This window comes from Penicillium longicatenatum, assembly GCF_028827895.1.
Source record: "Penicillium longicatenatum strain IBT 33135 chromosome Unknown contig_2_segment0_segment0, whole genome shotgun sequence".
In the NCBI taxonomy this organism is placed as follows: Eukaryota; Fungi; Ascomycota; class Eurotiomycetes; order Eurotiales; family Aspergillaceae; genus Penicillium; species Penicillium longicatenatum.
Window position 1 is genome coordinate 2,585,827 of NW_026643120.1, and position 26,851 is coordinate 2,612,677.

At 49.6% G+C, this 26,851-nt stretch overlaps 14 protein-coding genes across 14 annotated transcripts; 8 read left to right on the forward strand and 6 right to left on the reverse strand.

Moving 5' to 3' along the window:
• Positions 1-772: 772 nt before the first annotated feature.
• N7484_003488 (amine oxidase, flavin-containing superfamily) lies at positions 773-2,152 on the forward strand (the record flags this gene model as incomplete). Its single annotated transcript, XM_057113908.1, has 1 exon — positions 773-2,152. The coding sequence occupies one exon, from the start codon at positions 773-775 to the stop codon at positions 2,150-2,152; it is 1,380 nt and encodes a 459-aa protein (XP_056974048.1).
• Positions 2,153-2,301: 149 nt separating this feature from the next.
• Positions 2,302-3,983, reverse strand: N7484_003489 (FAD-binding oxidoreductase; the record flags this gene model as incomplete). Its single annotated transcript, XM_057113909.1, has 3 exons — positions 2,302-2,833; positions 2,896-3,590; positions 3,645-3,983. 3 exons carry the CDS (start codon positions 3,981-3,983, stop codon positions 2,302-2,304), a joined length of 1,566 nt encoding a protein of 521 aa, XP_056974049.1.
• Positions 3,984-4,673: 690 nt separating this feature from the next.
• N7484_003490 (mitochondrial 54S ribosomal protein bL27m) lies at positions 4,674-5,489 on the reverse strand (the record flags this gene model as incomplete). Its single annotated transcript, XM_057113910.1, has 1 exon — positions 4,674-5,489. The coding sequence occupies one exon, from the start codon at positions 5,487-5,489 to the stop codon at positions 4,674-4,676; it is 816 nt and encodes a 271-aa protein (XP_056974050.1).
• A 180-nt stretch (positions 5,490-5,669) lies between these two features.
• lcl2 lies at positions 5,670-6,118 on the forward strand (the record flags this gene model as incomplete). The annotated part of the gene is made up of 2 exons (XM_057113911.1): positions 5,670-5,847; positions 5,925-6,118. 2 exons carry the CDS (start codon positions 5,670-5,672, stop codon positions 6,116-6,118), a joined length of 372 nt encoding a protein of 123 aa, XP_056974051.1.
• Positions 6,119-6,757: 639 nt separating this feature from the next.
• N7484_003492 (scramblase family protein) lies at positions 6,758-8,525 on the forward strand (the record flags this gene model as incomplete). The annotated part of the gene is made up of 3 exons (XM_057113912.1): positions 6,758-7,125; positions 7,184-7,355; positions 7,407-8,525. 3 exons carry the CDS (start codon positions 6,758-6,760, stop codon positions 8,523-8,525), a joined length of 1,659 nt encoding a protein of 552 aa, XP_056974052.1.
• A 422-nt stretch (positions 8,526-8,947) lies between these two features.
• On the forward strand, positions 8,948-9,549 carry N7484_003493 (E2 ubiquitin-conjugating protein UBC7; the record flags this gene model as incomplete). Its single annotated transcript, XM_057113913.1, has 2 exons — positions 8,948-9,197; positions 9,296-9,549. The coding sequence occupies 2 exons, from the start codon at positions 8,948-8,950 to the stop codon at positions 9,547-9,549; spliced, it is 504 nt and encodes a 167-aa protein (XP_056974053.1).
• Positions 9,550-9,789: 240 nt separating this feature from the next.
• On the reverse strand, positions 9,790-11,298 carry N7484_003494 (uncharacterized protein; the record flags this gene model as incomplete). The annotated part of the gene is made up of 7 exons (XM_057113914.1): positions 9,790-10,257; positions 10,314-10,385; positions 10,439-10,519; positions 10,579-10,665; positions 10,716-10,824; positions 10,881-10,947; positions 11,022-11,298. The coding sequence occupies 7 exons, from the start codon at positions 11,296-11,298 to the stop codon at positions 9,790-9,792; spliced, it is 1,161 nt and encodes a 386-aa protein (XP_056974054.1).
• A 564-nt stretch (positions 11,299-11,862) lies between these two features.
• Positions 11,863-14,222, forward strand: N7484_003495 (terpene cyclase/mutase family protein; the record flags this gene model as incomplete). The annotated part of the gene is made up of 4 exons (XM_057113915.1): positions 11,863-12,066; positions 12,121-12,584; positions 12,636-14,081; positions 14,132-14,222. The coding sequence occupies 4 exons, from the start codon at positions 11,863-11,865 to the stop codon at positions 14,220-14,222; spliced, it is 2,205 nt and encodes a 734-aa protein (XP_056974055.1).
• Positions 14,223-14,639: 417 nt separating this feature from the next.
• N7484_003496 (co-chaperone SGT1) lies at positions 14,640-16,046 on the forward strand (the record flags this gene model as incomplete). The annotated part of the gene is made up of 2 exons (XM_057113916.1): positions 14,640-15,443; positions 15,504-16,046. 2 exons carry the CDS (start codon positions 14,640-14,642, stop codon positions 16,044-16,046), a joined length of 1,347 nt encoding a protein of 448 aa, XP_056974056.1.
• A 1,034-nt stretch (positions 16,047-17,080) lies between these two features.
• Positions 17,081-18,013, forward strand: N7484_003497 (type 1 glutamine amidotransferase; the record flags this gene model as incomplete). The annotated part of the gene is made up of 1 exon (XM_057113917.1): positions 17,081-18,013. One exon carries the CDS (start codon positions 17,081-17,083, stop codon positions 18,011-18,013), a length of 933 nt encoding a protein of 310 aa, XP_056974057.1.
• Positions 18,014-18,140: 127 nt separating this feature from the next.
• N7484_003498 (uncharacterized protein) lies at positions 18,141-19,866 on the reverse strand (the record flags this gene model as incomplete). Its single annotated transcript, XM_057113918.1, has 4 exons — positions 18,141-19,043; positions 19,101-19,327; positions 19,389-19,566; positions 19,636-19,866. The coding sequence occupies 4 exons, from the start codon at positions 19,864-19,866 to the stop codon at positions 18,141-18,143; spliced, it is 1,539 nt and encodes a 512-aa protein (XP_056974058.1).
• A 455-nt stretch (positions 19,867-20,321) lies between these two features.
• On the forward strand, positions 20,322-21,957 carry N7484_003499 (uncharacterized protein; the record flags this gene model as incomplete). Its single annotated transcript, XM_057113919.1, has 2 exons — positions 20,322-20,668; positions 20,715-21,957. The coding sequence occupies 2 exons, from the start codon at positions 20,322-20,324 to the stop codon at positions 21,955-21,957; spliced, it is 1,590 nt and encodes a 529-aa protein (XP_056974059.1).
• A 99-nt stretch (positions 21,958-22,056) lies between these two features.
• On the reverse strand, positions 22,057-23,359 carry N7484_003500 (PQ-loop repeat-containing protein; the record flags this gene model as incomplete). Its single annotated transcript, XM_057113920.1, has 2 exons — positions 22,057-23,140; positions 23,304-23,359. The coding sequence occupies 2 exons, from the start codon at positions 23,357-23,359 to the stop codon at positions 22,057-22,059; spliced, it is 1,140 nt and encodes a 379-aa protein (XP_056974060.1).
• Positions 23,360-24,025: 666 nt separating this feature from the next.
• On the reverse strand, positions 24,026-26,573 carry N7484_003501 (cysteine--tRNA ligase; the record flags this gene model as incomplete). The annotated part of the gene is made up of 2 exons (XM_057113921.1): positions 24,026-26,122; positions 26,196-26,573. The coding sequence occupies 2 exons, from the start codon at positions 26,571-26,573 to the stop codon at positions 24,026-24,028; spliced, it is 2,475 nt and encodes an 824-aa protein (XP_056974061.1).
• Positions 26,574-26,851: the final 278 nt, after the last annotated feature.

A 26,851-nucleotide genomic window follows, 5' to 3' on the forward strand; every position in this document is an offset into this window, starting at 1 on the left:
TTTGACATGAACCTTGGAATCAACGGGACGGATATCGCCGTTTGGATGTCAAAAATGACGGGAATATGACCACCGGAAGGAAGGGAATATGGTCCGATGAACATTCCAATGGTGCATCAAGTGAAAGTGTACTTTGTTACATTCAAAGCTCTAATTTCTCGCAACATTCCGTTGTTCGGCGAGTTTGCATATGTCGCCATTCGCAACGACGGAAGGTATAAGAACAAGATTCTCTCGGCAAAGGTAATTCTTAAGATCATGCAACCTTTGCAACCCTCTACTCAGGTAGATATCTATCATCAGGTAACGGCTTGAATCTTGCGCTGTCAAATCCCTCATGATGTTGCAAATGCCAAAGTGTGGCTTATTTTGTGTATCTCGGGATTGCCAACCTCGTAGATTTCGATGAAAATCGCCACTCACCGAGAAAGAAAGGGCCGACATATTCCACATGAAATTGACCAGCGACGCGTCGAATATTGACCTAAATCCTTGCAATGATTTAAGAGAAAAAAATCATGGGTTCAACACAACCCAAATATTCCAATCAGCCCTGCACAAGAATGCTGGGCAGGGGCCTACAATTTTAAGGTGGTGGATCCTGCCTGATCAGATAACGAATCGAAAACCCGCCTGACTACTCGTTCCGTGACACAGGAATGGCTGCTTGTGTTTACAGGATTCGTGCAAGATATAAAGCTGAAGAGAATGCGAGTCTCACACGATCCGTACTTCAACCCTTCAACTCCAGTAACCGGATATCCAAACATCCATGGTTCGACAAGCACGCGCTCTTGCCTGGGGGCTTGCCTTCCTTGCCTCATTGGGCTTATGTGAGGATGACAATATCGTCCGCGATGTCGCCATTATAGGCGGCGGAGCCTCTGGGGCATTCGCCGCAGTGAAACTCCGTGATCAAGGCAAATCCATTGTTTTGATCGAAAAGGAAGCCATCCTGGGTGGCCACACCAATACATATCAGGATCCAGACACTAAACAGACTGTGGACTACGGTGTCCAAGTATACCACAACCAACAACTCGTCAAAGATTTCTTCGACCGTCTGAACGTATCCTGGGAGATCGCGGACCCAAGCTTCGTTTCATCTGTTACGCCGCAGTTCCTGGATCCAGAGACTGCCAAGCCTGTCAATTATACCAGCCCGGATCCCACGGCCGGTCTACAGGCGTATGCGCAGCAACTTGCTCAATATCCGGACGTGGAACTGGGCTTCTTCCTTCCGGATCCTGTGCCCGAAGACTTGTTACTGCCATTTGGAGAATTCATTCAGAAATACCCCGATATCGCAAATGCCACATTTACGATATGCAGTTTCGGTGAAGGCCTCGGCGATGAACTCAAGCAGCCGACATTATATGTCTTCAAGAATTTTGGGACGGATATTATTCGTGACATTGCCACTGGATTCTTGATTACGACAAATCGGAATAATTATGAGATTTACGACCATGTGACGCAGCTCCTGGGACGTGATGTTCTTCTAAGTAGTTCCGTGGTCAACACAACGCAAAGAGATAACAAAGGAGTGGAATTGATCGTCCAAACACCAGGAGGATATCAAAAAGTGACAGCAAAAAAGCTCCTGATTACCATCCCTCCTAAGGTTGATAATCTGCATGCCTTCAGCCTGGACCACCACGAATCAAACATCTTTGGTAAATTCGTCAACACGGGCTACTACACCAGCTTAGTGAACAACACTGGCTTACCACCAAACTACACCTCCTATTCCGCCAGCCCAGATACACAGCAAAATATCCCCAAGTTACCCGGCGTCTACGTCGTCACCGGAACGGCAATCGAGGGAGTCTTCGATATCAAATATGGAAGTCCGTCACCTCTATCAGACAATGATGTCAAACGCGAGATTCTCTCATACGTCAGAAAACTCCAGGCGAACGGAATTGCCGAAAAATTACCAGATGACCCGCAATTCGTGGCGTATAATAGTCATGCTCCGTTTGAGTTGACTGTTTCTGCAGATGAGATTAAAAATGGGTTCTATGGAGACCTGTACTCTTTGCAGGGTTATCGCAGCACGTGGTATACTGGGGCTGCTTTCCATACGCACGATTCATCCATGCTTTGGAATTACACCAGCGAGTATGTGTTACCTGAGCTGCTGGCATAGTTCCTCGAGATTAATCACTTGGCACACAATTAATTTGATTGCTGGGAAAGGCTGAAATAAATGTGTAGACATGTGTAGTCAAACTAATCTTCATATTCAACCTCACTGTTTTGGCACAGACTCAGCAAATAACCAAGATAGTTTTAATCTCACAGTCCCAGCTTGAATCCTCCCCAGTTTAAACGCGAGAAAACTCCCAACGGGTCATAATCCGCCCGAATACTACGCATCCGAGCAACATTCTCAGTGGGGAATCCCGCGAAAGGATCCTGCCACTCACCCGCATCGCCCATGTAGACGAATTCCGACGCAATTCCCTTCTCAACGTTGATACTATGCAAATGCTCCGTAAGCTGTCGAGACCAAGCTTCAACGCGGAGATCATCCTGGGCAAGGTCCCATCCAGTACTGAACTGCCATACTATTTGCTTATTAGCTAAGATCCACTCAAAATATTCAGAGGCATACGAACAGATAAGAGGCTCATCTTCAAGACCCCAGACATTGCCAATGCCATTGGTCTTCGCGACCCGCGCAGCAGGTGCAGATGCGACATTAGTCACAAATGTTGGGTACAGTCCCTGAACATCGGCAATTGTATCCACGCCGTCTTTCCACGCCTTATAAATCGAGTATAGCACCTCTGCATCTGGCTTCACTGCTTTCATGGAAAACATTACCCTAAAATATGTCAGCTCAATGGAACAGTCTTTTATGGAACAGATAAACACAGTGGATCTTACCGAAACATCTGCTTGGGGGTATCTAAAACAGATTCCCATTTCTTCATAGTAGTAACCTCATTGATCCGAGTAGTAGCCGGAATAGCTGAGAAGTTCGCAAATTGCGAAGGAGGGTTGCTAACACCCTCTTGAGCACCCAGCAGGGAAGCATCCACAACCTTTGTAGTAGCGTTATATTGAACGGTAGCAACCATCCCAGCCGCAATAGAATTCTCGTCATCGAGCTTGGCAGCCTCACAGACAGCGTCGAGGAACTTGGGAATGCCACTCTCATTAAATACCTGAATGGTTGTGCTAATCTTGGGCATATCGTATGTCTTCAAGGTAAACTTTGTTACGATACCATAATTGTTTGCACCACCCTTCAACGCCCAGAAGAGATCTGGGTGAGAAGTTTGGTTAGCGGTGACTTGCGTCCCGTTACCAAGGACAACATCGTAGCTGACTGCATTGTCCATTGCGTATCCGTATTTATTGTTGAAGTAGTGGAAGCCGCCGATTAGGGTTAGGCCCGGGACACCAATTGTTTTCATTCGGCCGCCGATTGCGACACGGCCATGTGGATCGAGGGCTTCCACGACGTCCCACCATGTAAGGCCTGGGCCGACTTCGACGGTGTCGGCGTTGACTTTGACTTTGTTGAGTTTCTCGAGAGGCATTAGGACGCCGCCGTTGATGTTGTTTGAACCGGGGTACTGGTTACATTAGTTTGGACTTTGATCTACATGGATTCGAAAGCTCTCTCTTACGTTCATATGCCCTCCGCCGCGAACAGCGAACTGTGCATTGCAAGATTCGAAGATCGAGACTGCTTCAGCAACCTGTTTCGGAGTCGAAGGAAGGAAAATGCATGCCGGAGACAAGTCAGCTCGGACATCCCAGTAGCGGTCTGCTGCTTGGGTGGTATAATTGGCGCCATGAGGAGAGATAACTCCCCCGAATGAGTGGGAAAGTTTTGCACAAGCGCAAGCTACACCTTTGGTAAGGGTGAAAGTGCCGAGGTCAGTTGTAACTGAGGATCCAACTGAAACCGCGGCACTAACGCCAGTAGAGGCCAATGCAAAGAGTGATAGTTCAAAGGCTTTCATGTTATGTCGCCCGTCCGCCAATGTCAATGAGACTTGGAGCAGGTGATATCAGGGTGGCATTGGAGCGTTTTATAATGATTTTTCTATTAACTGGACAAACCATGGTATAACTTTGGGTGCTTCTGCTGATCGTCTATCAATGCGAAGGTCTCGGACCCGCGACGATCGCAGCATCAATATGAATCCAGGATGCCTAAATTTTGGCTATGCTTCGTACGATCATTGGATATCTGGTTGGGGGTGAGGGTCCCACGTTTCGGAACCGTGGAGAGCTTTTGGCTGCGCACGTTTAAAATTAAGCATGATCCATTGTTGCCTTGTATGGGAGACCGTTAACAAACTCATGGAACACATGCTGTGAAATGCAGATGGCGATCAGTGGAGTAAACCCGAACCCGAATAAGAACCCGAGGCAAACCTTAGAAGTCACGCTTATTGCGGGCTCTTATTCGGGTTCGCATTGCTGAAACCTCTGGTCCAAACCTTGTGTTTCAAGGTTCCCAGGCAACTTCAGATATACGAAAAACACATGTGATCTTCAAACCCACCTGTTGAACTCTAGGGCTGTGGAACTTGTCATGATACAGGCGGAGATATCATTGAAGGAAATTCTTTCTATAATACAGAGAAACACCGGAGACAAAGCCTCATATCGCTACAGAAATCCAAACTGGATCACATCATGCACACTTATTTGGCGGCCTTCTTGGCGGCCTTCTTATTGCCCCTCAAACTCTTCATCTCAGCAGCCCGCTCAGCACGAGCCTGGCGCTTCCTCCACGCAAGCCACCGGTTCCGGCTATCATAGGGCTTAGCGAAGACACCGGCCATCTCAGCAGCACGACCAATAACCCAATTGGCCTCACGGTACATGTATCCAGGACGAAGTTGCGGGCCGGTAGCGGCATCGGCAGCCGCCACGGATCCAACCTGAGTGCCGTTCTCGTTAATCTCAGCCACCAGATCAGACTGCTCAGCGACGGGTTCCAATCGCGGAACAGACACCATGTTCAGCCTGCGCCGGCTCGGCGCATTACGCGGGTAAGGAAGCTTATCCTCCTTGTCGAAGACAACTCCAATGTACTTGCGGTCGGGGTGCTGGAGAGGATCCAAGTAGTACCGGACATAACCGGCTTGAGTAGCGTAAATGGTGTGGTCGCGACCCATGGCGCAGTTGTCGCCGGGGAACCATTTAGAGCCGCGCTGTTTGAAGATAATGCAACCGGGAACGACGTACTCGCCGCCGGAACGCTTCGCACCCAGACGCTTTCCAGCGGGGTCGCGCGAGTGTCGGTTGGCTGTTCCTTGAGAGGCGTGAGAGGCGTAACGCACTTGGGAGAATGAGAGGAGAGAGGGTGTGGGTGTGGTTTTCGGGATGGTGAGGTTGGCGGAAAGGGTTCGTGTAATGAGCGATTGCGGCTGGTAGAGGCTTGAAGCCGATCGAACAGATGGAGTGAAGGCTCGCTCCAGCGCCCGGAGGGGCGTCAGGAACCTAGGTTGCAGCATTGTTGGACAATTCGAGGATAGTCTGGGGTTGCGGAAGTTGAAGCTCCAAAGGGGAACTTTTTCTTGGAGGCTTGGCGTCACGTGTGCGGGCCGTGAGCTGGCTTCATCTATACTTGACTTTCCGTTTAATCGGTCAGGTCACACTCATCTTGGACTCATTCAGTTGTTGCCCGATTCGCCATGATGCGTTCTATTTTTCAGTCTGTGTGGGCTATTCTTATGCTGGTCGCCGTTGCTCAGGCCCAGTTCAACTTCTTCGAACAGATGTTTGGGGGCAACCAACAACAGCAAGGCCACCACCAGGGCGCTCAGGACGTCCCCAGTGACAGCGGTCGGTACCAGAACTCATGGAGCCAAGGTATGATAAAAGCACTCGTGATGCCATGATTAAACCTACTCATGTTCCAGTTTTACTGACAAAAAACTCTCCTACAGCTCAATGCAGCAAATATCTTTGCCCTGGTACCCTCGCCTGCGTTAGCGTCCCGCATCATTGTCCATGCCCACACCCCGATGTCGAAGAAAAGGTTGAGCTCGGAGAAGGCAGTGCGATTTGCGTTTCCAAAGGAGGATTCAAAGCGGGGGAGGCTGCACGGAAGATTGAACTGGCTCGCAAGGGACTGCTGTGAGCAATTGACAGTCTATTGGAGCATGTCGAATCGGTCTAGGAATTTATTGGCTCATGTTACCTCCACATAGGATCGGAAAGGTTTATCTTGCAATGGACTGTTCGCCGCAGGTCCGGATCATCGTCCGCAAATACTACACATTTAGCATCTTCACCTTTTTCATTACTTCTCTTTGGGATATTAGAGGAGTCAATTGATTTTAAGGATATATAAGTACAATAAGTCTTTGGTCAGAATCTTACTCGCCTTCGGGGTTCGCCATTAGATCTCAACTCGGGTCTCGGGACTTGTAATCTGGAGCATTGGGTGTTTGTTCATTCTGACGCTGGGCAACGTAAATACGCCCTAGTACTGGGTGTCAGCAAACATTAAAGGAGGGGGGGGGATGTTTCTGGGGTTTTAAGGCTATCAAATTACTGTAGAAAGACCTGGAAATCCCAAATGTCGTGCCGTTCAAAGCCAGAATCTTATCGAGGCATTCATGTAGAAAGCGATCTACACCTGGCGCTATCTCCGCTTAACGCCGCAGTGAGCTTCCGTCATTTGAGAACTTCTTGCCGCCCAGCTCGCCTTCCTCTGTACCCTCCCCCCACCACTCAACCCCTACTTACAGCCTACAGACTGGCAGCTCCCATCGAAATGTGGGGCAGCAGACTCCGTCTAGCATCGCTACGAAATGCTCCCTCTCAACGCGCTTTATCATCCTTAAGAAGCAGAACTTCCCCTAGGAGTTCTCGCATGCTCAAATCACAGCGAATTCAACCCGCCAAAAACATCCCCGAAACACCCAAAAGGCCTGAAGTACCAGATGAAAGCGAACAAACAAGTCCCCAACCTCAGGATGGTCCCAATCCCAATTATGATCCGTCAAAAAACACTCTTCTCTCCCCTGTGCATATGCCAGAGGATCCAAATGGGGTGCTCAAAGAAAATCACCCCGCGGCACGCATATTGGCAAACTCTGGATTAGTAGTTCAGCGTCAACTGGAGATGATGAACCTGATGGTGTGAGTGCAGGATAGAACCCAGTGCATGGCTAAATTGCTAACACTCATGTCTTGGTAGTGGTTTCGAACAAGCAAATAAATACGTTATAATGGATGCACAAGGCAACCATGTGGGATACATGGCAGAACAAGAGAAGGGCATGACCAATACGATTTCACGTCAAATGTTTCGCACCCACCGAAGCTTTGTGACGCATGTTTTCGACCGACATGAGAATGAAGTCTTGCGAGTAAGTCATTAGACCACGTTTTGATTGAAGGATATCCACTAATCAGCGCAGTTCCATCGTCCGTTCTCCTGGATTAACTCTCGAATTAAAATCTATGATCCTCTTGATGTCACCACAAGCGCCAATACCTCCTCCACTGCCCTTCAGAACACCACACCAGGATCTCTTGTCTCAGCCAACGAGACCTTGAACCCGCGCATCTCACCACTCAGCTTGGATGAGATGCGGATCATTGGTGAATCTCAACAAGAGTGGGCGCCGCTACGCCGGAAATATAATCTCTTCACTTATCACCAGTCTCCGAATCCAGCGGTAGACATGGGTGCCCAGAAATTTTCGCTTTCTGGGTCAGATCTGTCAAAATCCCAACAAATGCAACTAGCACAAAAGCCTGGGTTAGGACAGGGCGAATTCAACCAGTTTGCATATGTCGATGCGCCATTCCTATCTTTGGACTTCGATCTACTGTCTGCGGAAAATCGATTAGTTGGGTCTGTGAACCGTAACTTTGGTGGTTTTGCCCGAGAGATTTTTACAGATACGGGTGTCTATGCCTTGCGCATGGATTCTGCTGGGGCTGGAACTGAGGCGTTACCTACCGGAGGATCGCCTATTGATGTGGCAAACCCCACAGGCATGACACTTGACCAGCGTGCGGTTGTGCTAGCCACTGCCGTGACGATCGATTTCGATTATTTCAGCCGTCACAGCCATAGTGGCGGCTTCGGTTTCATGCCCTTGTGGTTCCCTGGCATGGGAGGGGAAGCTGCCGCTGGTGGTGCAGTTGGTGGCGCCGCGGCCGGTGAAGCCGGAGCAGCTGGAGCAGCTGGAGCCATTGGCGAGGCCGCAACAGGCGCTGTGGGCCGAGTCGGTGCTGCAGGTGGATTAGCTGAAGGTATGGCCACAGGCGCAACCGGCGCTGGTGCAATGGCTGGATATGAAGCCATGCAACGTGGCATGTCGGGCGAACAAAGCAGCCAGGCGTCACCGAATGAACAATCCGATTTTCCTCCATATGAACAGCAGGCACAACAACCGCCCGATGGTTCTCAAGATCCATGGGCTGAAAACCACCAAGAAGACGTCTGGAAAGATGACCCTTGGGATGATTCCGGAGACTCTGGAGGCTCTGGAGACGGAGGGAGCATCTTTGATTGGTTCGACAGTTAAAGACTGTGATTTTGTATATTAGAATATATCCTGAGGTCGGCTATAGACAAATTATCTCTACTATATTGTGTGTTTTGATCTTCGAAGCCTGAACCTGAACATTTGCACATGAGGATCGACGTGGGGCAGACCAATGACGGTGTCCCCGCGAAACTCAACATTCCAATCATTTAGGTTTCAGTGTTACACACTTTCACTTCTTCTTCTCCTCCGAGAGTCAGGACCCTCTATTATTTACTAATAACTGCTTTTCAAAGCCTACTCCACCAACTTCACACTTCGTTCAACTGGACCTCTTGATCTGTCTCCGCACTCTCAACGGGACTCCACCTTTTGCCACCCCTCGGAACCCAACCCCAACCCACTTCTTCCCAATTCCTTAATCACTCAATTCTTGGACTCTCACCTCCCAACTCCACAACATGGCTTCCACGGTTGCCCAGAAGCGCCTGTTTCACGAATACAAGAACCTCTCCACCAACCCACCAGAGGGCATCACCGCGGGCCCCGTGTCGGAAGATGACATGTTCTACTGGGAAGCCTTGATCGAGGGCCCTGGAGGCACCCCCTTTGAGGGTGGAGTATTCGCAGCCGAGCTCAAGTTCCCGAAAGACTACCCTCTCAGCCCACCAACAATGAAGTTTGTCGGCGGTGGAGTGTGGCATCCAAACGGTAAATTCTTCCCAGGCAATAGAACCTTTTGTTTTGTCCCGCCCTCTACTAGATACCTTAATCATGAGCAAATGTTAATTTGATTTGCAATCTCTCAGTCTACCCCAATGGCACAGTCTGCATTTCCATCCTTCACCCACCCGGCGACGACCCGAACCACTACGAACACGCCTCGGAGCGCTGGTCGCCTATCCAGAGTGTGGAGAAGATTCTCATCTCTGTCATGAGCATGCTTGCTGAGCCCAATGATGAGAGTCCCGCCAATGTTGAGGCGGCCAAGATGTGGCGTGAGAGAAGACCCGAATATGAAGAAAAGGTCCGGGATGAGGTGCGGAAGGGACTGGGACTTTAAGTGATTTTGGACAATTTGATAACGAAATGGACATGCGTTGATGATTTGGCGTCAGTTGGTGGTTTTTGAATTTCTTGCATGGCTTGGGAATGGCTTCTCGATGCACAGTTTGTATATCTAACCATTGAAAATGAGAGCGTGGGGCATTTCCATTATAACCATTGATCTGCGTAGGTTATACAATTCATGATATACTTGCTACAGCATTCCAGCAGCAGCAGTCCCTCGAATACCTATCAACTATGCCTGCCGGAACATCTTTCGATTAATCCATCCTTCTAGACCACCGTCATGCTCATAGATCGTCTCGATCTCCACTTTCACATTCAACATCAACATTCGCTGCAACTCAAGCCGCCATTCCGGTTCTGGCCCGTCATCAGCCCAGACTGGACTATTGCGAAGCATGGAGTTGATCTTCCTGCGGTCCCTGGCCGTCAAAGAAAGAAGGACGCTGTCTGAAACATCTGAGTCAAGGACTGCGTCTGATAGCCGAATTCCAAGATACTTCAATCCGGGCACAGTAAGTCGTGCATTCTCATGAAGGTGCGCCATGGACCCGTACTTGTACGTCGACATGATCGCTATACCATCTGGATCTCCATCAACAAGTGCATAAATGGGTAGGGGTCGCCTATTGCCGTTGGATGCGAAATCGAAGATCTGTCGAATGAATGCACGCGTGCAAATATCCGGGTATCCTTTTCCCTGGTTTCGATCAATTAGTTGCGATTGTCTGCATTATATAGAAAATACAGGCCTACAGTGATGAGAATGCCTTGACCAGCAAGAGCTGTGATGTGATAATTATCTCTTGCAAGTCGGTGGAACACTGCCTGAAACTTGTCATTCGGGCAACTGGATGGAGCCTTTCTGAGGGGAAGCATACTTCTTTCTCAATAATGAGCACCCAGCGAGTGCCAGAGATATCAAGTTCGTCGTTTTCCTGGATTCGGGGAATCAAAGTATCCTGGTCCAGCCACCGTCACATTCACAGCTCAATGCCCATAGTGCCGGAGCTCATCTCACCTGAGAGGAAGACCTTGCGTCTAGCACGATCTGTGAATCCCGCCTCAAAATAAATGACCCAGTGACTAGTCCTTTCCCTGCTGCCTCCTACTGATTGTGAGTATTTTCCTGCGTTTTGAGGGCCTGAAGGAACTCACAACATTCAAAGCCGTTCGATCCACTCCAATTGTGTATGCAAGGTCATCTACTATGCTATCCACGACATGCTGCGACCTAAAGTATGCGGGATCGATATAGTATATATCTCTGGACAAAAACACTCAGCATGAACCAATCGGTTGCCATCGACTAGAAGAACCAACCTCTTCGAAATTAATCGTCCCACCCGTATGGCCTCGTCAATCACTGAAAGGATTCGAATGGTAACCGCTACTCGTAGTTGTTCAATTTAGCATGCCATACGATAGAATGAAGAAAAGCATGTCAAGAATAGAAGCTCATACTGAACCTCCACGCTTCAAACGCTGAGTTCCCTGGCCAGGAATAGGTCCGGTATGACACCACCGGCTGCACTACTTCCAGTGCTCCATTTTGCTGGTTAATTGTGTATCTTGCTGAGCTTGTTCTCCGTCGCAGCGTGACCGATGGTTGTCCTTCTGACCGTGGTAGCGAAAGTTCGTGGAGTAAAGCCGCGAGGGTATTGTCGATATAGGCGCGGACCAAGGTTTCTTCAGTGTTCTCGGGCACAGAGAAGCTCGGAGCTATTGATGGCTGTGCCATTGGATGAACTTATGGATTGAGAGGACGGTAGTTCTGATACCGTAATGCTACACATGTCCATGCGGATGAGACTAACGTGACCGCTTACGTTTTCAACTTGAATTACAAGGTCCATTTTCATATCAATTGATTTTCATTGAGTAAGCGTTTTCAAAATAGATTGAGCGTCTGAATCGTTTAGTATCAATTGATAGAAAAAATTTGGAAATAATTGTTGATTGTTTACTTCCGTGACTTGTGCTTCGAGAATGCCTGTGTTCCGGATAGCCCCTTTTGACTGTGGGATCCTACCAACCACCACACCGGCCAATGTCCTCACAACTTCATGTATTCAGTGGATCTTTCATTTTCCGAACAAAGCAAAATCAATAGATCTTCAAATGCGCTGCATCACATAGGAATCCGTGTACTTCATTGTACCGTGAAACTCTGAGACTGCTGACTCAGCTTCCCCAGGGGCCTCGACCCGCTTTGAAGGTGATCCAAGGTTATCAATTCTAACTGCTCCCAGACTACAGCTGAACTTCTCCAATTGTACTCGGAGAAGTTGACCAAACCACAATAATGACTTCTCCAATTGGTCCTTGGAGGACAGATGCTCAGGGTCACCTTAAACCAGATGAGAATGGCGACCCAAAGACCGACTACACTCGCTGGCGCCTGGTCAACGAAGAAGGCCGCCAGACTTGGCGCTATCTTGAATCCGACACAGAGAACTCTGCCTGGCTGCAAACAGTCGCCGAGAAGTACCATATGGGACTTCCAACGGTATGTAGTCAAAATTTACATCCAATCCCTCATCTCTAACATGTCGCTTGCCAGGGCCTTCCTATTTTGCCAGAGGCTAAGACACCTCTTCAATCAGCTGAGAACGGCCTGTCTTTCTTCTCAAAGCTCCAGCTAGAGCCTGGAAACTGGGCTTGTGAGTATGGAGGTCCAATGTTTCTTTTGCCAGGCATTTTGATCACCTATTATGTGACCAACACTCCCATCCCCCCGGAGTACGCTGCAGAGATCAAGCGTTATCTGTTCGCCCGCCAAAATCCCGATGATGGTGGTTGGGGTTTGCACATCGAAGCTCACAGTTCTTGCTTTGGTACTTCTATGAACTACGTTGCTCTGCGCCTGGTCGGTGCTCACGAGGATGATCCTCGCATGATCAAAGCTCGTGGCCTGCTTCACCAGTTTGGCGGCGCTATCTACGGGCCCCACTGGGCGAAGTTTTGGCTGAGTGTCCTGGGTGTGATGGATTGGGAGGGTGTCAATCCCGTTCCCCCTGAGATTTGGTATGTCGTGCATTGATCGAGTCGTTGAGACTTTGCTGATTGATATTTCAGGCTTCTTCCCGACTGGGTTCCATTTGCCCCTTGGCGCTGGTGGATCCATATGCGCCAGGTGTTCTTGCCTATGTCTTACATCTGGTCCAAGAAGTGGTCTCTCCCGCTTAATGATTTTACCAGGCAGCTCCGACAGGAACTTTACCCTCAGCCCTACGAATCTATCAACTTTGCCAACCACCGCAACTCTATCCATGCCGCTGATAATTATTACCCGAAGACTTGGCTCTTAAACGGTATCAATGAACTTCTAGTCCGGGTGTGGAATCCGTTCCTCCGAGTCAAAGCTATCACCAAACGAGCCGAAGACTGGACCTGGGAGCTGATCCGCATGGAAGACGAAAACACTGACTACGCAGGTCTAGGACCTGTCAACAACCCTATGAACATGGTTGCCTGCTATATCCATGATGGTCCTGATAGCTACTCCGTGCGTCGACACCGGGAGCGACTCAACGACTATATGTGGCTCAAGGGCGAGGGCATGTTGGCAAACGGTACCAACGGTGTCCAGGTGTGGGATACAACATTCGTCACTCAAGCGGTCGTGGTCGCTGGACTTGCTGATGACCCCAAGTGGCGGCCCATGCTGACGAAGGCTCTCGAGTTCATCGAAGATCACCAGCTGAGGGAGAACGTGCCTGATCAAGAGAAGTGCTACCGCCAGCATCGCAAAGGTGCTTGGCCTTTCAGTACCAAGACACAGGGATACACCGTCAGTGATTGCACCGCTGAGGGTCTTCGATCGACAATCCAACTCCAGGAAATGTACGACTTCCCCAAGCTTATTTCTCTGGACCGCTTGAAGGATAGCGTCGACTGTCTGTTGTTGATGCAGAACCCCACTGGTGGCTTCACTGAATATGAGACTACACGTGCATCTGCCAAGGTTGAGTGGCTGAACGCTGCCGAGGTTTTTGGTGGAATCATGATTGGGTACGACTACCCAGAGTGCACTACAGCATCGGTGACAGCGCTATCTCTCTTTAGCAAGTTCTACCCTGACTACCGCGCGGCCGAGATCAAGGCTGCCAAGGACAAGGCTGTCACCTACATCAAGCGAGTCCAGCGGACCGATGGAAGCTGGTACGGATCTTGGGGAATCTGTTTCACTTACGCCGCGATGTTTGCCCTCGAAAGTTTGGCTAGTATTGGTGAGACATTTGAGACCAGTGAGAACTCTCGCCGCGGCTGCGAGTTCCTGCTGTCCAAGCAGAAGGAGGACGGTGGCTGGGGTGAATCCTATCTCAGCAGTGAGAAGCATGTCTACGTCCAGCATGAGAAGTCACAAGTGTGTCAAACTGCATGGGCCTGTCTGGCGCTGCTAGAAGCCCAATATCCCCACAAGGAGCCTCTTGAAAAGGCGATGAAGCTGCTGATGTCCCGGCAACAAGCCAATGGCGAGTGGTTACAAGAGTCTATTGAAGGTGTCTTCAACCAGTCATGGTATGTTTGAAATTCTTACTTTGGAAGTTGTATGAAACTGACCTAATTAGCATGATCTCCTACCCCAACTATAAGTTCTACTGGCCAATCCGTGCTCTTGGCCTGTACGCCAAGAAGTTCGGCAACGAGCCATTACAGTGAACAGCACCAAAGTGGTCTATCCTGTACCATTCGATTAACTAATAATTAGAGCCTTAAGCTCAGTACATACCATGAACATACACTCGGGCATTACTTATCCTTATCGTGTGAGGTAGCTGGCTGGGGAGCCGCATCCCCACATTACGTAATAGAAGCTCTAGCGGAGAAAGCTGTAGAATCGCTCGCATCTCCGATTATTTTGGGCACAGGTTTACCATACATCTGATCTTCCCAAGTAATTTGATTGCCCTACGCCCAAAAACGCGACGAGATTTTTTGTTGCTTTGACACCTGCGAGCAGCACCGGCTTTCACCAAGCATAACACGCCCTCTCTGCCCACCACAATCAACTCCGTCCACCACCTCTTTCTCTTCTCCGGAAGCTACCCTACCGGTCAACATTACACTGTCGTCAGCATGAACTCCGCATCGCAGGGCGAGAAGGCTCTTGCCGAGTCAAACGCCCCCCTCGCCATTCAACACTTCACCCGTGCCCTATGCGAGTTGCCCCGCGCCCCAGCATACTATATAAACCGCTCAACTGCCTATTCACGCCTGAAGCCTGCCGATGGTGGTCCGAACCGGACTGCTGCGCTACGCGATGCCGAAATTGCAGTTTACCTTGCCCGCGAGCGTGGCAAGCGAGAGCTTATCCTTTCCGCCCAGATGCGGCGCGGTATCGTCCTATTCCAGCTAGAGCGATATGGCGATGCCCATTATATTTTTGAGAAGATTGAGGTCAAGGCAGGTGGACCGAGCCAACCTGTTGACAAGTCTGAGGGATTCAAGAACGCCTTGGCTGGCGGGTGGACGAAAAAGGACGGATACAGTGCAGAGTTGCCGATCTGGATGGCGAAGGTCCGTCGGAAGCTGAGTGAGCTTGAAGGTGACGAGAAAACCATCGTTACTGTTTCCGAGTACCCTACCGATGTCCGTGTGCCTACTGAGAAGGAGTTGAAGGCTGAATGGGAGAGACTCAAGTCTGGAAAGTCAGGCGCTGAGGATTCACCAGCTGCCCAACCTACTTCCAGGGCTGCGGCTCCGTCTGCGGAGTCAAATGTGGACGCCGCTGAGCAAAAGCCTGCTAGCAATGTTTCCGCTGCAGCTGTTCCGGAGAAGGTCCGTCATGAATGGTACCAATCTCAGGATTCAGTTGTTGTGACACTGTATGTGAAGAATGTCCCAAAGGACAAAGTTGAAACGGAGCTGAAGGACGACTCGGTAAGTTGATTTCATCTTTGTACAAATGGTGGACCAGAGGAGCTAATCATTACGTTGCAGATATCTCTTCAGTTCCCTCTACCATCTGGTTCCGAATATGATTTCACCCTTGACCCCCTCTATGCTCCCATCAATGCCTCGACCTCCAAGGTCACCGTCATGGGCACGAAAATTGAAATCGTCTTGCAGAAGCAGACACCGGGCCAGAAGTGGAATGCTCTTGAGGCGTCCGCCGGTACCACGAAGCTCGCAGACCGACCGTCCGCGCCAGCTGCACCGGCCTCCGCTACCGCCGGGCCTGCATACCCGACCTCATCCCGCCATGGCGCGAAGGACTGGGACAAAGTTGCGTCTACCCTTACGGCCAAAAAGTCCAAGAACACCAAGTCCAAGGACGATGGGGACGATTCCGACGCTGAATCCGTAGACTCGGACTTTGGTGGTGATGCCGTGGACGGATTCTTCAAGAAGCTTTATGCCGGTGCTGACCCTGACACTCAACGTGCTATGATGAAGAGCTACATCGAGAGTAAGGGCACTTCGCTGAGCACAAATTGGAGCGAGGTCGGAACCAAGACGATGGAACCCCACCCACCCTCCTAGGTAAAGGAACATGGTTCACGCTTGCTTGACTGATTTCTACCTATCTTTTGTTTGTTTGTTGTTGTTTTGTTTTCTATCGCATTAAGCGAACGGTGCATTGCTAAATATCTTAATGGAGTTTACGAATAACTTGAAATGGATGAAGAACCGAATCAAAAAAAAAGCACCCAAGGCTTACCTTGTTTCTCATCAGTAATAAAGTTCACCTAACGCCGAGTGCATAATTATGTGTAATATGGACATGCCAAAGAAGCATAGATATTCAATACTATTTGATAATACCATCCTTCTAAACTTTAAAGGCTCTGATGGTCCCTCAACTGGTGAAGCTGAATGTATTCATGACTAACATTGCCACGGATATTGGAAGCTCTACTTCCGGAGCTACTTTCTTGGTTCCGATTTATTCCTAAGGCTTATTTATCCGAGGTGGTTCACTGTGGATATAGACTAAAATTTAGCATTGACATCCGAAATCGCGGTCATATTGATTGGCTGCAAAGAAAATTACCGTCCATATAAAGGAGAATGTTAGGTCGACGATCACTCACTAAGGTTCTACAGAGCGGGGGTTTCCTGAATACTAAACGTCAAATGCTCCATAGTTGCATGCAGTAACAAGACCACCCGCATCATCAAAGACGAAATCTCCAATAAAACTCTTGAGCTGGGTCAGAATGTAGCCGTGTAAACCAAGGTTCTCACCGGGAGTGGGGCTTAAAATTAAGCTCATGCTCCGCGAAACCTAACTTTTACCTAATTCTCCCGATCAAATTGGAGTCCGTTGGAGTAAACTTGGCACCATCTCTTACGCGGCGATGTTTTTATTACACATGAGTTATTCAAAGGCAATATACAGTCTAACTTTTTTGGCCAACATTCCCGATGGCGTCTTGGGGTCGCTTGCTGTCTTATTTCGAGCTCGTCCTCCAGTGGCAGGAAGTAGTCAAGTAAACCAACAACACAGTTAGAGAAAAATTCATCAAAAGCACAAACACACATATTCAAATCAGAAATTACCATCGCAAGCAGCCATGGTCCGCAACATCCACATCGCTGTCTTGGACGTCGACATCCCGGCTCGTCCTCTATACGAAGCAAGAGGCCTCTGCAGCGCCCACTTCCGCGACATCCTACGCGAAACAGCAGCCCACCTTAATAAAACACACCCGGACAACACAAACCCCATCAACATCACCGTTACGGCATTCGATATCCGCGGAGGCCATTATCCTGAATTTGAATGGTTGCGCGGAAGTCCCGCCCAAAGCCAGCAACAATGGCCCGTCCTCAACCCTGTCGACGCGATTTTGATCACGGGCGGCTCACCTGGCGTGTATGAAATGGCCCATTCACCCTGGATGCAGGTTCTGGAGAAATTCGTCAAAAAGGTCTACGACGACTACCCCGAAGTACGCATTATGGGTACCTGTTTCGGCCACCAGCTTATTTCTCATGCTCTTGTCCGTGTGCCGGATGACTCGGTTCGCGATGTGTATGTTGAGAAGTGCCCTCTCGGAAGGGAAGTTGGTATCTATACTGTCCAGTTGAACGAGAATTTCGTGCGCTCGTTCCCGACTGCGCTTGGTCACTTGCCCGAGGGTCAGTTGCGGATTCAGATGTTCCATGGCGATCGTGTCATGGCTGTTGAGAAGGGTGTTGCTGTTTCGCTGAGCGAGTCACCGCCTGTGTCTCTTCCGGCGCCGTGGATTAATATTGGAAGTACACCTATTTGCCCCATTCAGGGACTTTACAACCCTGGGCGAGTTCTTTCTGTCCAGGGACATTATGAGATGGATGCATTTGGATTGACGAAGATGTGCATTGAGGCTGCTCCGGTGATGGGGTGGAAGGAGTCGAAGTTGGCGCTGTTTCTGGAGCAGGTTGGACCTGATTTGGTGGATCGTCAGGACGATGCTAAGGCTTTTGCGTCCGCTGTTGTTTGCTTCTTGGCTGATCTTGAATGACTTGAGTATGTGGCAACATTTATTAAATATATAAAAGTGTATTTCCAATTCTTACATATGAACTATTATAATGTAGCTGAACATAGGATCCGAACATGCGTTGCTTCATTCATCAGTTTTAAACTCGCTAAAGAGTATACCTGAACGAGATGTTCTGTCGGTCCGTCAAATCCGCAAAAGCATTGGCCAGCTCCATCTCTTCAGTCATCTCGCCCTCATCTTGAGATTCTCGCTTTTTATTTTCACGAGTGTAGATGAGGTATAGAATGGAGAAAAGCACAATATTTATTGCGAACATGCACAGTGAAGTGACTATTCCAGTGGTATATTTGGGCGCCTCGGCAGTGATAAACGTCTGTGGTGAGATAATATTGGCAATACAGTTAGAAGAGAAGAACATGGCACCAGCCAGAACCTTCTTCGAATAACCAGCCACGTTACTCGCAAGCAGCGAGTACATGATACCCGATGCAACGGCGACAATGGGCACAATGAAGATAGCAAAGAGATGCAAGTGCTTTGTCGAATCCTTAATTGGACTGACGTAGAGAATGACCGAGGAGATGATACCAGGCATGTAGCAGAGAATAATGCAGAAGATTCTCTTATCCTTGCCCCATCTTGTGGATAGGAATGAACTGACGATAACCATGCTGACGGCCATAATAATACCAGGAGGAATGTTCAACAGCACAGCCTCATAGGTACTGTATCCGAAGCCTTTAATGATGATTCCCATGAACGTGGTCTGAAGACTGTTGGTCATGTTGTGGCAGAAGATTGCAATGATGAGCATCCAGATACGGATATCGAATAAGGTCTCTTTGAACTGCGCCGTCTTTACATTGCTGTTTTTCACACCAGTCTTGTTGCTCTTAAGACGGTCCACTACAATGAATCGTTCCCGCTCCGTCAGGAAGCGCGCTGTCATTGGGGAGTCGGGTAGGAACCACCAGAGGGAGATGCCAAAGCAGAATGTCACAGCTCCGAAGATTATGAACATCCATTGATACGCAAAGAGGTTACGCGCCTGTTGGATATATGATTAGCGAGACTTGAGGTAGGTACGGTTATTAGTATGACTCACATGGAGATGTGCAATGGCATAGAAAATTGCGCCTGAAGGCGCCCCGATGAAGCCATTGGCACTGTACCATAATCCAACACGGAAGGGCTGTTCCTCACGCTTCCACCAAGAGGATGTGATTAGGACAAAGCCAGGATTCAGGGCCGACTCAAATATGCCGAGGAGAAGTCGGAGGGCTGCTAGGGAGCGAAATGTTGTACATGCTCCCGTGGCTGTCAAAGTAGCACCTAGAATAAAGTAACAAACGTTAGTGACTAGCTATGCGATGCTTGACATACTGCTACGTACCCCAAAGCACAAATGTGACGGTCAAAACCTTCGCAATTGGTAGTCTCTGCATCAGCCAGTTGGCCGGCCATTGGGCAGCCAAATATCCAATATAGAAGATTGTGGTGAGCAAGCTGTATTGCTGTCCCACCAAATGAGCTTCGGTGGTCAAACCATAGGTTCCAGCATATGACATGGTCTGTGTTGTTTCTTATTAGCTATAGGACCCAAGGGTGGGGAGACAAAGATAACTCGCATTCTTATCCACGAATTGAAATCCGTTAACAATGAGCATCAGAGTGAGCATTCGAATGTCAACCTTGCGTAGAACGCGTCTCTCTTCCTCCTTTGAGTAGGGTTCATGACCCTGCTGAAGGAATTGCAGTGCATCATCACCATTATGAATTTTGTCCACGACTTCTGCCGGTATAATTATAGGAGCAGGCTGAGCATTCTCGAGCTGATCAACGGAAGGAGCGTCCCTGCCATCTGCCTTCATGATGAAAGATAATTTGAAAGAAAAGTGCCCTTTCCCAACCCCCGAATGTGGGGGATTTTATAGCACATTTTCCAAATTTCTGACCACGTCCTTTCGTCTCCACAACTTCCCCGGATAAGCGATCAGTTGTGGGGAAGCACCGACCTTTGAACCGGGGAAGTATTGATCCTGCGGGGAAATGCCCAGACACTAGGACTGCATTGCCGACGAATCTCCCTAGCTTCGCTTAACTACCGTGTGGCTTGGCTCTAAGCTTCATCCAGACAAGTTCATGTGAGTTGAGTAGTCTTTTGACTCGTTTGACTCTGAACGCTGAGGTTTTAGTTCTGTTAGCTCGGGCTAAGCTAATATCCTTCCGAGGATATTCCGAGTGATTGTTTTACGTTTTGCCGGTTATAAAGATGCCCCTCATGTCCACCTAACGATTCTGTCTCTTTTCGACAATTGTTATCAAAATGGTCGAAACTCCTACAATCTGTATCAACGCCCCTTCACTGGGTGCCGAGGTTCTCGGTGCCCTCGACAATGACAGTAATATTGCGCTTTTCCGCGGAATCCCATATGCAAATGTCTCCAAGCGCTGGACTCACAGTGTGACTCGACACTCATTGAAGGGGACATACAATGCGACGCAGTTCGGTCCTCGTTGTAATCAGGGAAATGGCATGGTTCTAGTTACAGGAGGAACCAATGATCCCACTCCAGGCGACGACGAGTTCAAATGTCTGAACCTCAATATTGCTGTTCCCAATGAAGCCCTCGGAAAAGCCGGGTCTTTGCCTGTCATGGTTTGGATTCATGGGTATGTGAACACACACTTATACATTATCCTCACTAATCGTCTGCAGTGGAGGCTTCGCCTATGGCGCTAACTCTGTCGCCCGTTACCGTCCTCAGAGCTTCTTGGCTCACGCCCGGAATTCAAATACCCCTGTCATCTTAGTTCAAATGAACTACCGACTTGGCGCTCTCGGCTTTTCTGCTTCCACAGATTTGGCGACAGAAGTCGATGGCAGCATAGAGCCGGTCGGAAATTACGGTATCGTTGACCAGCGGAATGCCTTGGAGTGGGTTAACCAACACATTGCCGACTTCGGCGGTGACCCAAATAACATCACTGTCTTTGGTGTTAGTGCTGGTAGCGCTAGTATTCATGCTCATCTGCTCGCGGGTCATGAGCTGTTTGATCGTGCGATCATGATGTCCGGTGCAGCCCCAACCTTGTTCCCAGTTCGCTCAGAGCTATTTGAGGAGCAGTGGAATGGCCTGTGTGAACGGGCGGGCGCTGTTGGCTCCACTCCTAGTGCTCGACTAGAGCACCTTCGCAGTCTAGATGTCAATGACATTCTCAAATATGCAGGCCAGGCCGTGATGGGACCGGCTGGTGATGGGAAACTGATTCCCAAGACCTGGTCGTTCGATGATAATGTGTCCAATGCTCGCTGCAAGTCTATTATCCTTGGCGATACTAATGTCGAAGCACTCATCTTCGATGGTATGCTTAGAAGATTGACTCAAGAGAAATTGCATGAGGCCATCTCACGAAACTTCCCTGATAACAAGGCGAAAGAATTGTGTCATCACTTTGGCTTTTCGCAAGGACAGTCTGCCGAGGCATTCCGTGATGCCTTCCGCCTTCTTCTGGGCTCTGTTTTGTTCCAGTACCCCAACATCGGCATTGCTGAGGCATCTCGCAAATCCGACTCATGGAAGAATAATGTCTTCTTGTACCACTGGGAGGAACCGTCCCCTTTCCCTGGTGCTACGCAAGGAATGTCTTATCATGGACTCTGTGCCCTTCTCATGCATCTGAACGAGCTAGACTCTTGTCCTCAGGCCACCCGTGATGTCTCATTGGAAGCTGCTCGCCTTTGGGCGGCTTTCGCTCATGGTCAGCAGCCGTGGGAGGCCTACTCGACAGGTGGTCAGTTTATGCGCTTTGGACCAGAAGGCAAGACGGGTCTTTCTGCCTTTGCGGGGGATCATACTCGAGCATACGGTTACCTTGAATGGTTGGGAGAGAACTTCGATGATATGAAACGGTTTATTCGTGAAGACTTGATGTATCACCTGGAGAACGGCACGATCTGACATCACGAACGCTAGGATGTTCGCGAGTCCTTATATAAATATAAATGAAGCTTTTAATTTCGTCTGATCAATCATATATACAAATGTACATTCAGTAATCTACCCATCGTGCTCATCAATATCTTTGGCATCGCGGTACAAGAAAAACTGCACGAAAATCGCTCCGTCGAGCAAGAGTGTTCCAAAACTGCCAATCAGCCACGACAGATTGACCAGGATATACCGTCCATAAATAGCCGTGGCCTCGCCCGGGGCGCATTTCGGTTGATGGTGGTGGGAAGTGATATCCACGCTTTTCACACCCCGGCAAACGGGAGAGTATGCCAGAATAGACAGCACATAAGTCAGATTGCCAATGCAAGCAAACAGGAAGAACAAGAAAGAGACACCATCGGTAGATTTCCGCCGGAAGTTCAAAAGAATCTGTGGAAGCCGAGAGCCGAGGTACAAAGCCGCGCATAGATACCCGAAGACCTGACCCATTGTATCCATAGTGAGAGGCTCGGGCTCTGAGCTCTTCTTCGAAGCGGGGCTGAAGTACCAGCCGAGGACACCTGCAGTGCAGACGAGGGCAATGGCAGTGGTATTGAACAGGAAAGCTTGGATGCTAGAGATTCTACGCTGACGACGACGCGCAAGAGCAGCGGCAGTCACATTTGCATCAATGAGAGGTGTCGCGGGAGATAGATGGGTTCCATCGACGGAATGCAAGATTTCCCGAAATGAGGTTGCAGAATGACGACGTCCCTGAGCTAATGACGGTACTTCCCCATGGTGCTGAGCGCCATTGCTAGTTGTGTGCGGGCCGTGGATATGGGCATGTCCGTTGGACTTTGGAAGCAGAGCTGATTGCTCGGTTGGTGCCGGTCCGAAATCAGCACTTTCGCCTGAGGCCCCAGCGGGAGCATCTGGGGTGGGCGAAGGCGAGAACTCTTCTTTGAGGTTAAATCCTCGGTAGTAGAAGCACTGCCCAAGCAGAACAATATCTGCCAATGTGTAGTAGACTGCCAAGATAATCATAGTTGGCAGGACGCCCTGCATGACAGCTCCAAGAATGTTGAAGACATCGCCAGCCAGCCAAACTATGAGGAAAAGAAGTGAGAGGCCATCTGCAGAGCCACGTCGGAAGTTTTCAATGATCTGTGGAGAGAAAACTACCACCCAGCAGACAAGAGAGATTGAGCTAGGAAATATCAGTAAAGTATGGAGGCACTTTTCAGGTGTGGAGTCGTGACAGATCAAGTCGATCAACGTGAAATCAATGCAGGTGGTACAGATATCCGCATACTGGAAGTACCGCAAACCATGGAACAATTGATTCGGATATTGTGATGAATTTAACTTACCCACAAATGCCACTCAGTGCCTCAATGTTTAGGTTGCCCAACTGTGGGGGGAACATCGCGTGCGTAGAATGCTGATTTCAATCTCTGCCGGGCAACGAAGGACGCTGCAGAGGTATATCTGGAGTTGCAGGGCACGGCGATCACAATTTGCAAGTTGATTCAATCGAAAATCGCACCCTTGCACACGTTTACCAAGTCAATTGACGTGAAAAGGAAAAAGCTAGAGAAATCCGCGGGACTAATGTGGATGACGTCGAGTCACGTGTTACTCCGTCCATGTCGTGGATATGAAACTTGGGCTCATGCAGCCTCATTGAGTGGGGTATGAGCTCAAACCTTTTATAATCTTTACCCAGAATTTTGTTGCAGGCTCGGTGCAAGAGGCATTATGAGTTTCCTGTGCATATGCACATTGTACAGAAGTGATCAGGAAACCATGCCTAGGTGGCTTAGGTCCATTATTATATGATAACAGCTCTGGAATGAGATGAGTGTTGAAAAACGTTAGGAGACTAGATAAGAAATAGCCGGCATATTAATAGGGCCTTCGTGCTATGGTTGTAACTGTATACGTAGGATAGTTGAGATATTCCACTCAAGATGATTTTGTCCAGAAAACGCCCTGCGATGCATACATGTAAAACCACCTAAAATACCCCCGAAACATAGATAGAAATATGAAAATGCTTGAGTTTTTTTTCTTCCACTGAAGGTAGGTGCATCTATTTGGCCTGACTAGCCAACCAGGCCTCGTGGGCCTTCTTCTGGCGCTCCCAGTCCTTGCGAAGCTTCTTTGCCCGACTCTTGGTGATCTCCTCTCCAGCGGTGTCACGGGTGGGAAGACCGTCGTCATCCCAGGCGCTGTACTCGCTAGTGCGGAACATCTCCAGATGGCTGAGCTTGCCCTTCTCGAGTTTCTTGAGAGCCTCTTCTTCCTTTGCCTTCTGGGCTTGGACCTTTTGACGGGCGCGCTCGGCCTTCTCCTCGCGAGCCTGGATCATTTCACGGGTCACAGGGCGGATGAGAGCAGGGAGGTTATCGCGGTCCTCAAGGTAGAGGCCGAGATCGAAGAGGTCGATGTCTCGGACGCGATCACAGAGAGCCAGAATCTCCTTTCCGGCAGTCTCAGATGACTGCAAAGCAGAGGCCGAGGCACGGAAGTTGGAAAGGACCTCAGCGTAAGGCTTGGCAGTGTCAGAAACGTCCTGGGATGTAGACTCCTTGGTAGCCTGTTCGATCACCTGGGCGGAAATTCCCTCTTTTGAGCGGGCCGCTTGGCGGAGAGTATCGCGCATGGTAGAAAGGGGCAAGATGAAAGGCTTGGCCTCCTCGGGGATATCGATACCCGACCAACCGATCTCTGTGGTGTCGGCGGGAGCGGATCCATTGAGACCAAAAATGTTGACCAATCGAGTAACGAATTGAGCGGCAGCCTTGACATCATTAGGGTTGATAGTGGCCTTGTCGGCAGTGTTGTATTTGGTGATGAGCTCTGAGATGGCGTTCATAGCCCCCACGGTATTGAAAGAATCACAAAGGTAACCGTCTACGGCAGTCTTGGCCGCTTCAAGATCGGCACCGAAAGTGTTATCAGGGGAGGCAGAGCCCTGGAGAGCGGCAGGGTCCTTCACCTTGATGAAGAAGTTATTGACCTTGTCCTCCCAGGAGCTGCAAGCAGAGACAAGCTCATCAGTAATCTCCACGCCATCCTTCCAACCACCAAGAAGGAATGTAATGCGCAGACTTCTTGATGTCCACTGCTCCCTCTCTAGTGCTTCCCGAATGGTGGTGAAATTCTTCAAGGACTTGGACATCTTGGATCCTTGGATAGACAAGTGACCCATGTGCAAGAAGTAGTTGACCCACTGTTCGTGGTTGTGGAAGTATGCCTCACTCTGAGCCAACTCATTATCGTGGTGGGGGAAAGCAAGATCGATACCGCCCGAGTGGATGTCCATCTGCTTGCCAAGTCGGGCAGACGCCATGGCCGAGCACTCAATGTGCCAGCCAGGGCGACCCTTACCCCAAGAGCTGTCCCAGCTTGGCTCTCCGGGCTTGGAAGATTTCCAGAGAGCAAAATCGGAAGCACCGCGCTTCTCAGTGGTCTTGCTAGTAAGAGCTCCCTCGCCCTCGGCGGCCAACTTGTTATCAGAGCGACTCCAGGGTTCAAGGCGGGCATATTTGTGCCCGGCACCTTCGAAAGCGTTGATATCGAAATACACCGATCCATCCTCAGTGACATATCCAAAGTTGTTTTTCACAATGCGCTCGACGAAATCCGCGATCTCAGGGCCGTATTCAGTGACACGAGTCAACTCGTCGGGGTCGAGGACGTTAAGATCCCGCATGTCTGTCATAAACCGATCCTCATACTTGCGAGTAAGCTTTGTGAAGATTCCATGGTCATTGGCGTCAATTGATGCGCCCTTCAAAGCATCCAGGTAGGGGAGGAGAACATCCTGAGCACTGGAGTAGAAGGACTCGGCAAACAGCGCCGGATCGGCAGGCTTGCTGGCCTCTGCTTGCGCAAGAACATTTGCAGCCGATGCCACTGTCTTGATGTGCATTTTGACCTTGGCTTCGTCATCGCCCGCCTTCTCGTTGCCAGCCAGAGCTCCACCGCTCAGCACCGTTGCGTAAGCCTTCTCCACTGCATTTTGGTATTCTGAGGGGGTGAGGTCGGGGCTCAAGAGAGGAAGATTCTTCTTAATGTATGCAGAATAGGCCTTCTTGGCAGTGTCGAGCACCTCCGGTGTGACTGTGGGGTTGATTGCGACGAATTCGTTGAAGAGGTGTTGCTGTCTCGCGCGCAGGATGATCTATAGGTGGGGGCTATGTAAGTCGTCATTGCGCGCAACCTGGGGTCCAAATCACCAACTCCGGTGGTCGTACCTTGTCATCAACATCTGTAATGTTCATCACGAAGTGAACGTCGAACTTGAAGTAGTCGCGCATAATGCGCCGGATGATATCGGTGGTCACATAGTTCCGGGCGTGCCCCAAATGCGAATCGTCATACACGGTCGGTCCACACGCGTACCAGGAGACCTTCTTGCCGGCAGGGTCGATTGGAACAAAGGGCGTCTTAGACTTAGTCAAGGAGTTCCAAACTTTTAAAGCTGGGAGTTGCTGCGCTTCGGGGTGGGAGGCAGGTTGCCGCCATGGCGGCTGTTGTCGAGACGACATGGATCTAGACGCGCCAGAAATCGATACAGACAGGAAGCGAAACTGCTGCTTGGGAAGGAGAGGGGACCGGGGAAAGAGGGGCATAAAGGAATGAGAAAAGGCAGACCAAGACAAGACAAGAGGGGCAACTTAGCATGGAAACACGCAGATCGAGTCATCGCAACAGTTGGTATGCTCTGTGATTGGTCCATGCTCAACGTTGTCCCGCAAGCCCTGAGCCCTAACAACCAAGATAGGAAATGTCAATCTGCTTTTTCTCCAAGTAAATCAAAGCTTCTTTAGCTCTTCAAGATATACCCTTCACGCCTACAGGGACTGTTCGTGTTGCAGCCGCTGAGTACCTCGAGCTGACTCGAGCTCCC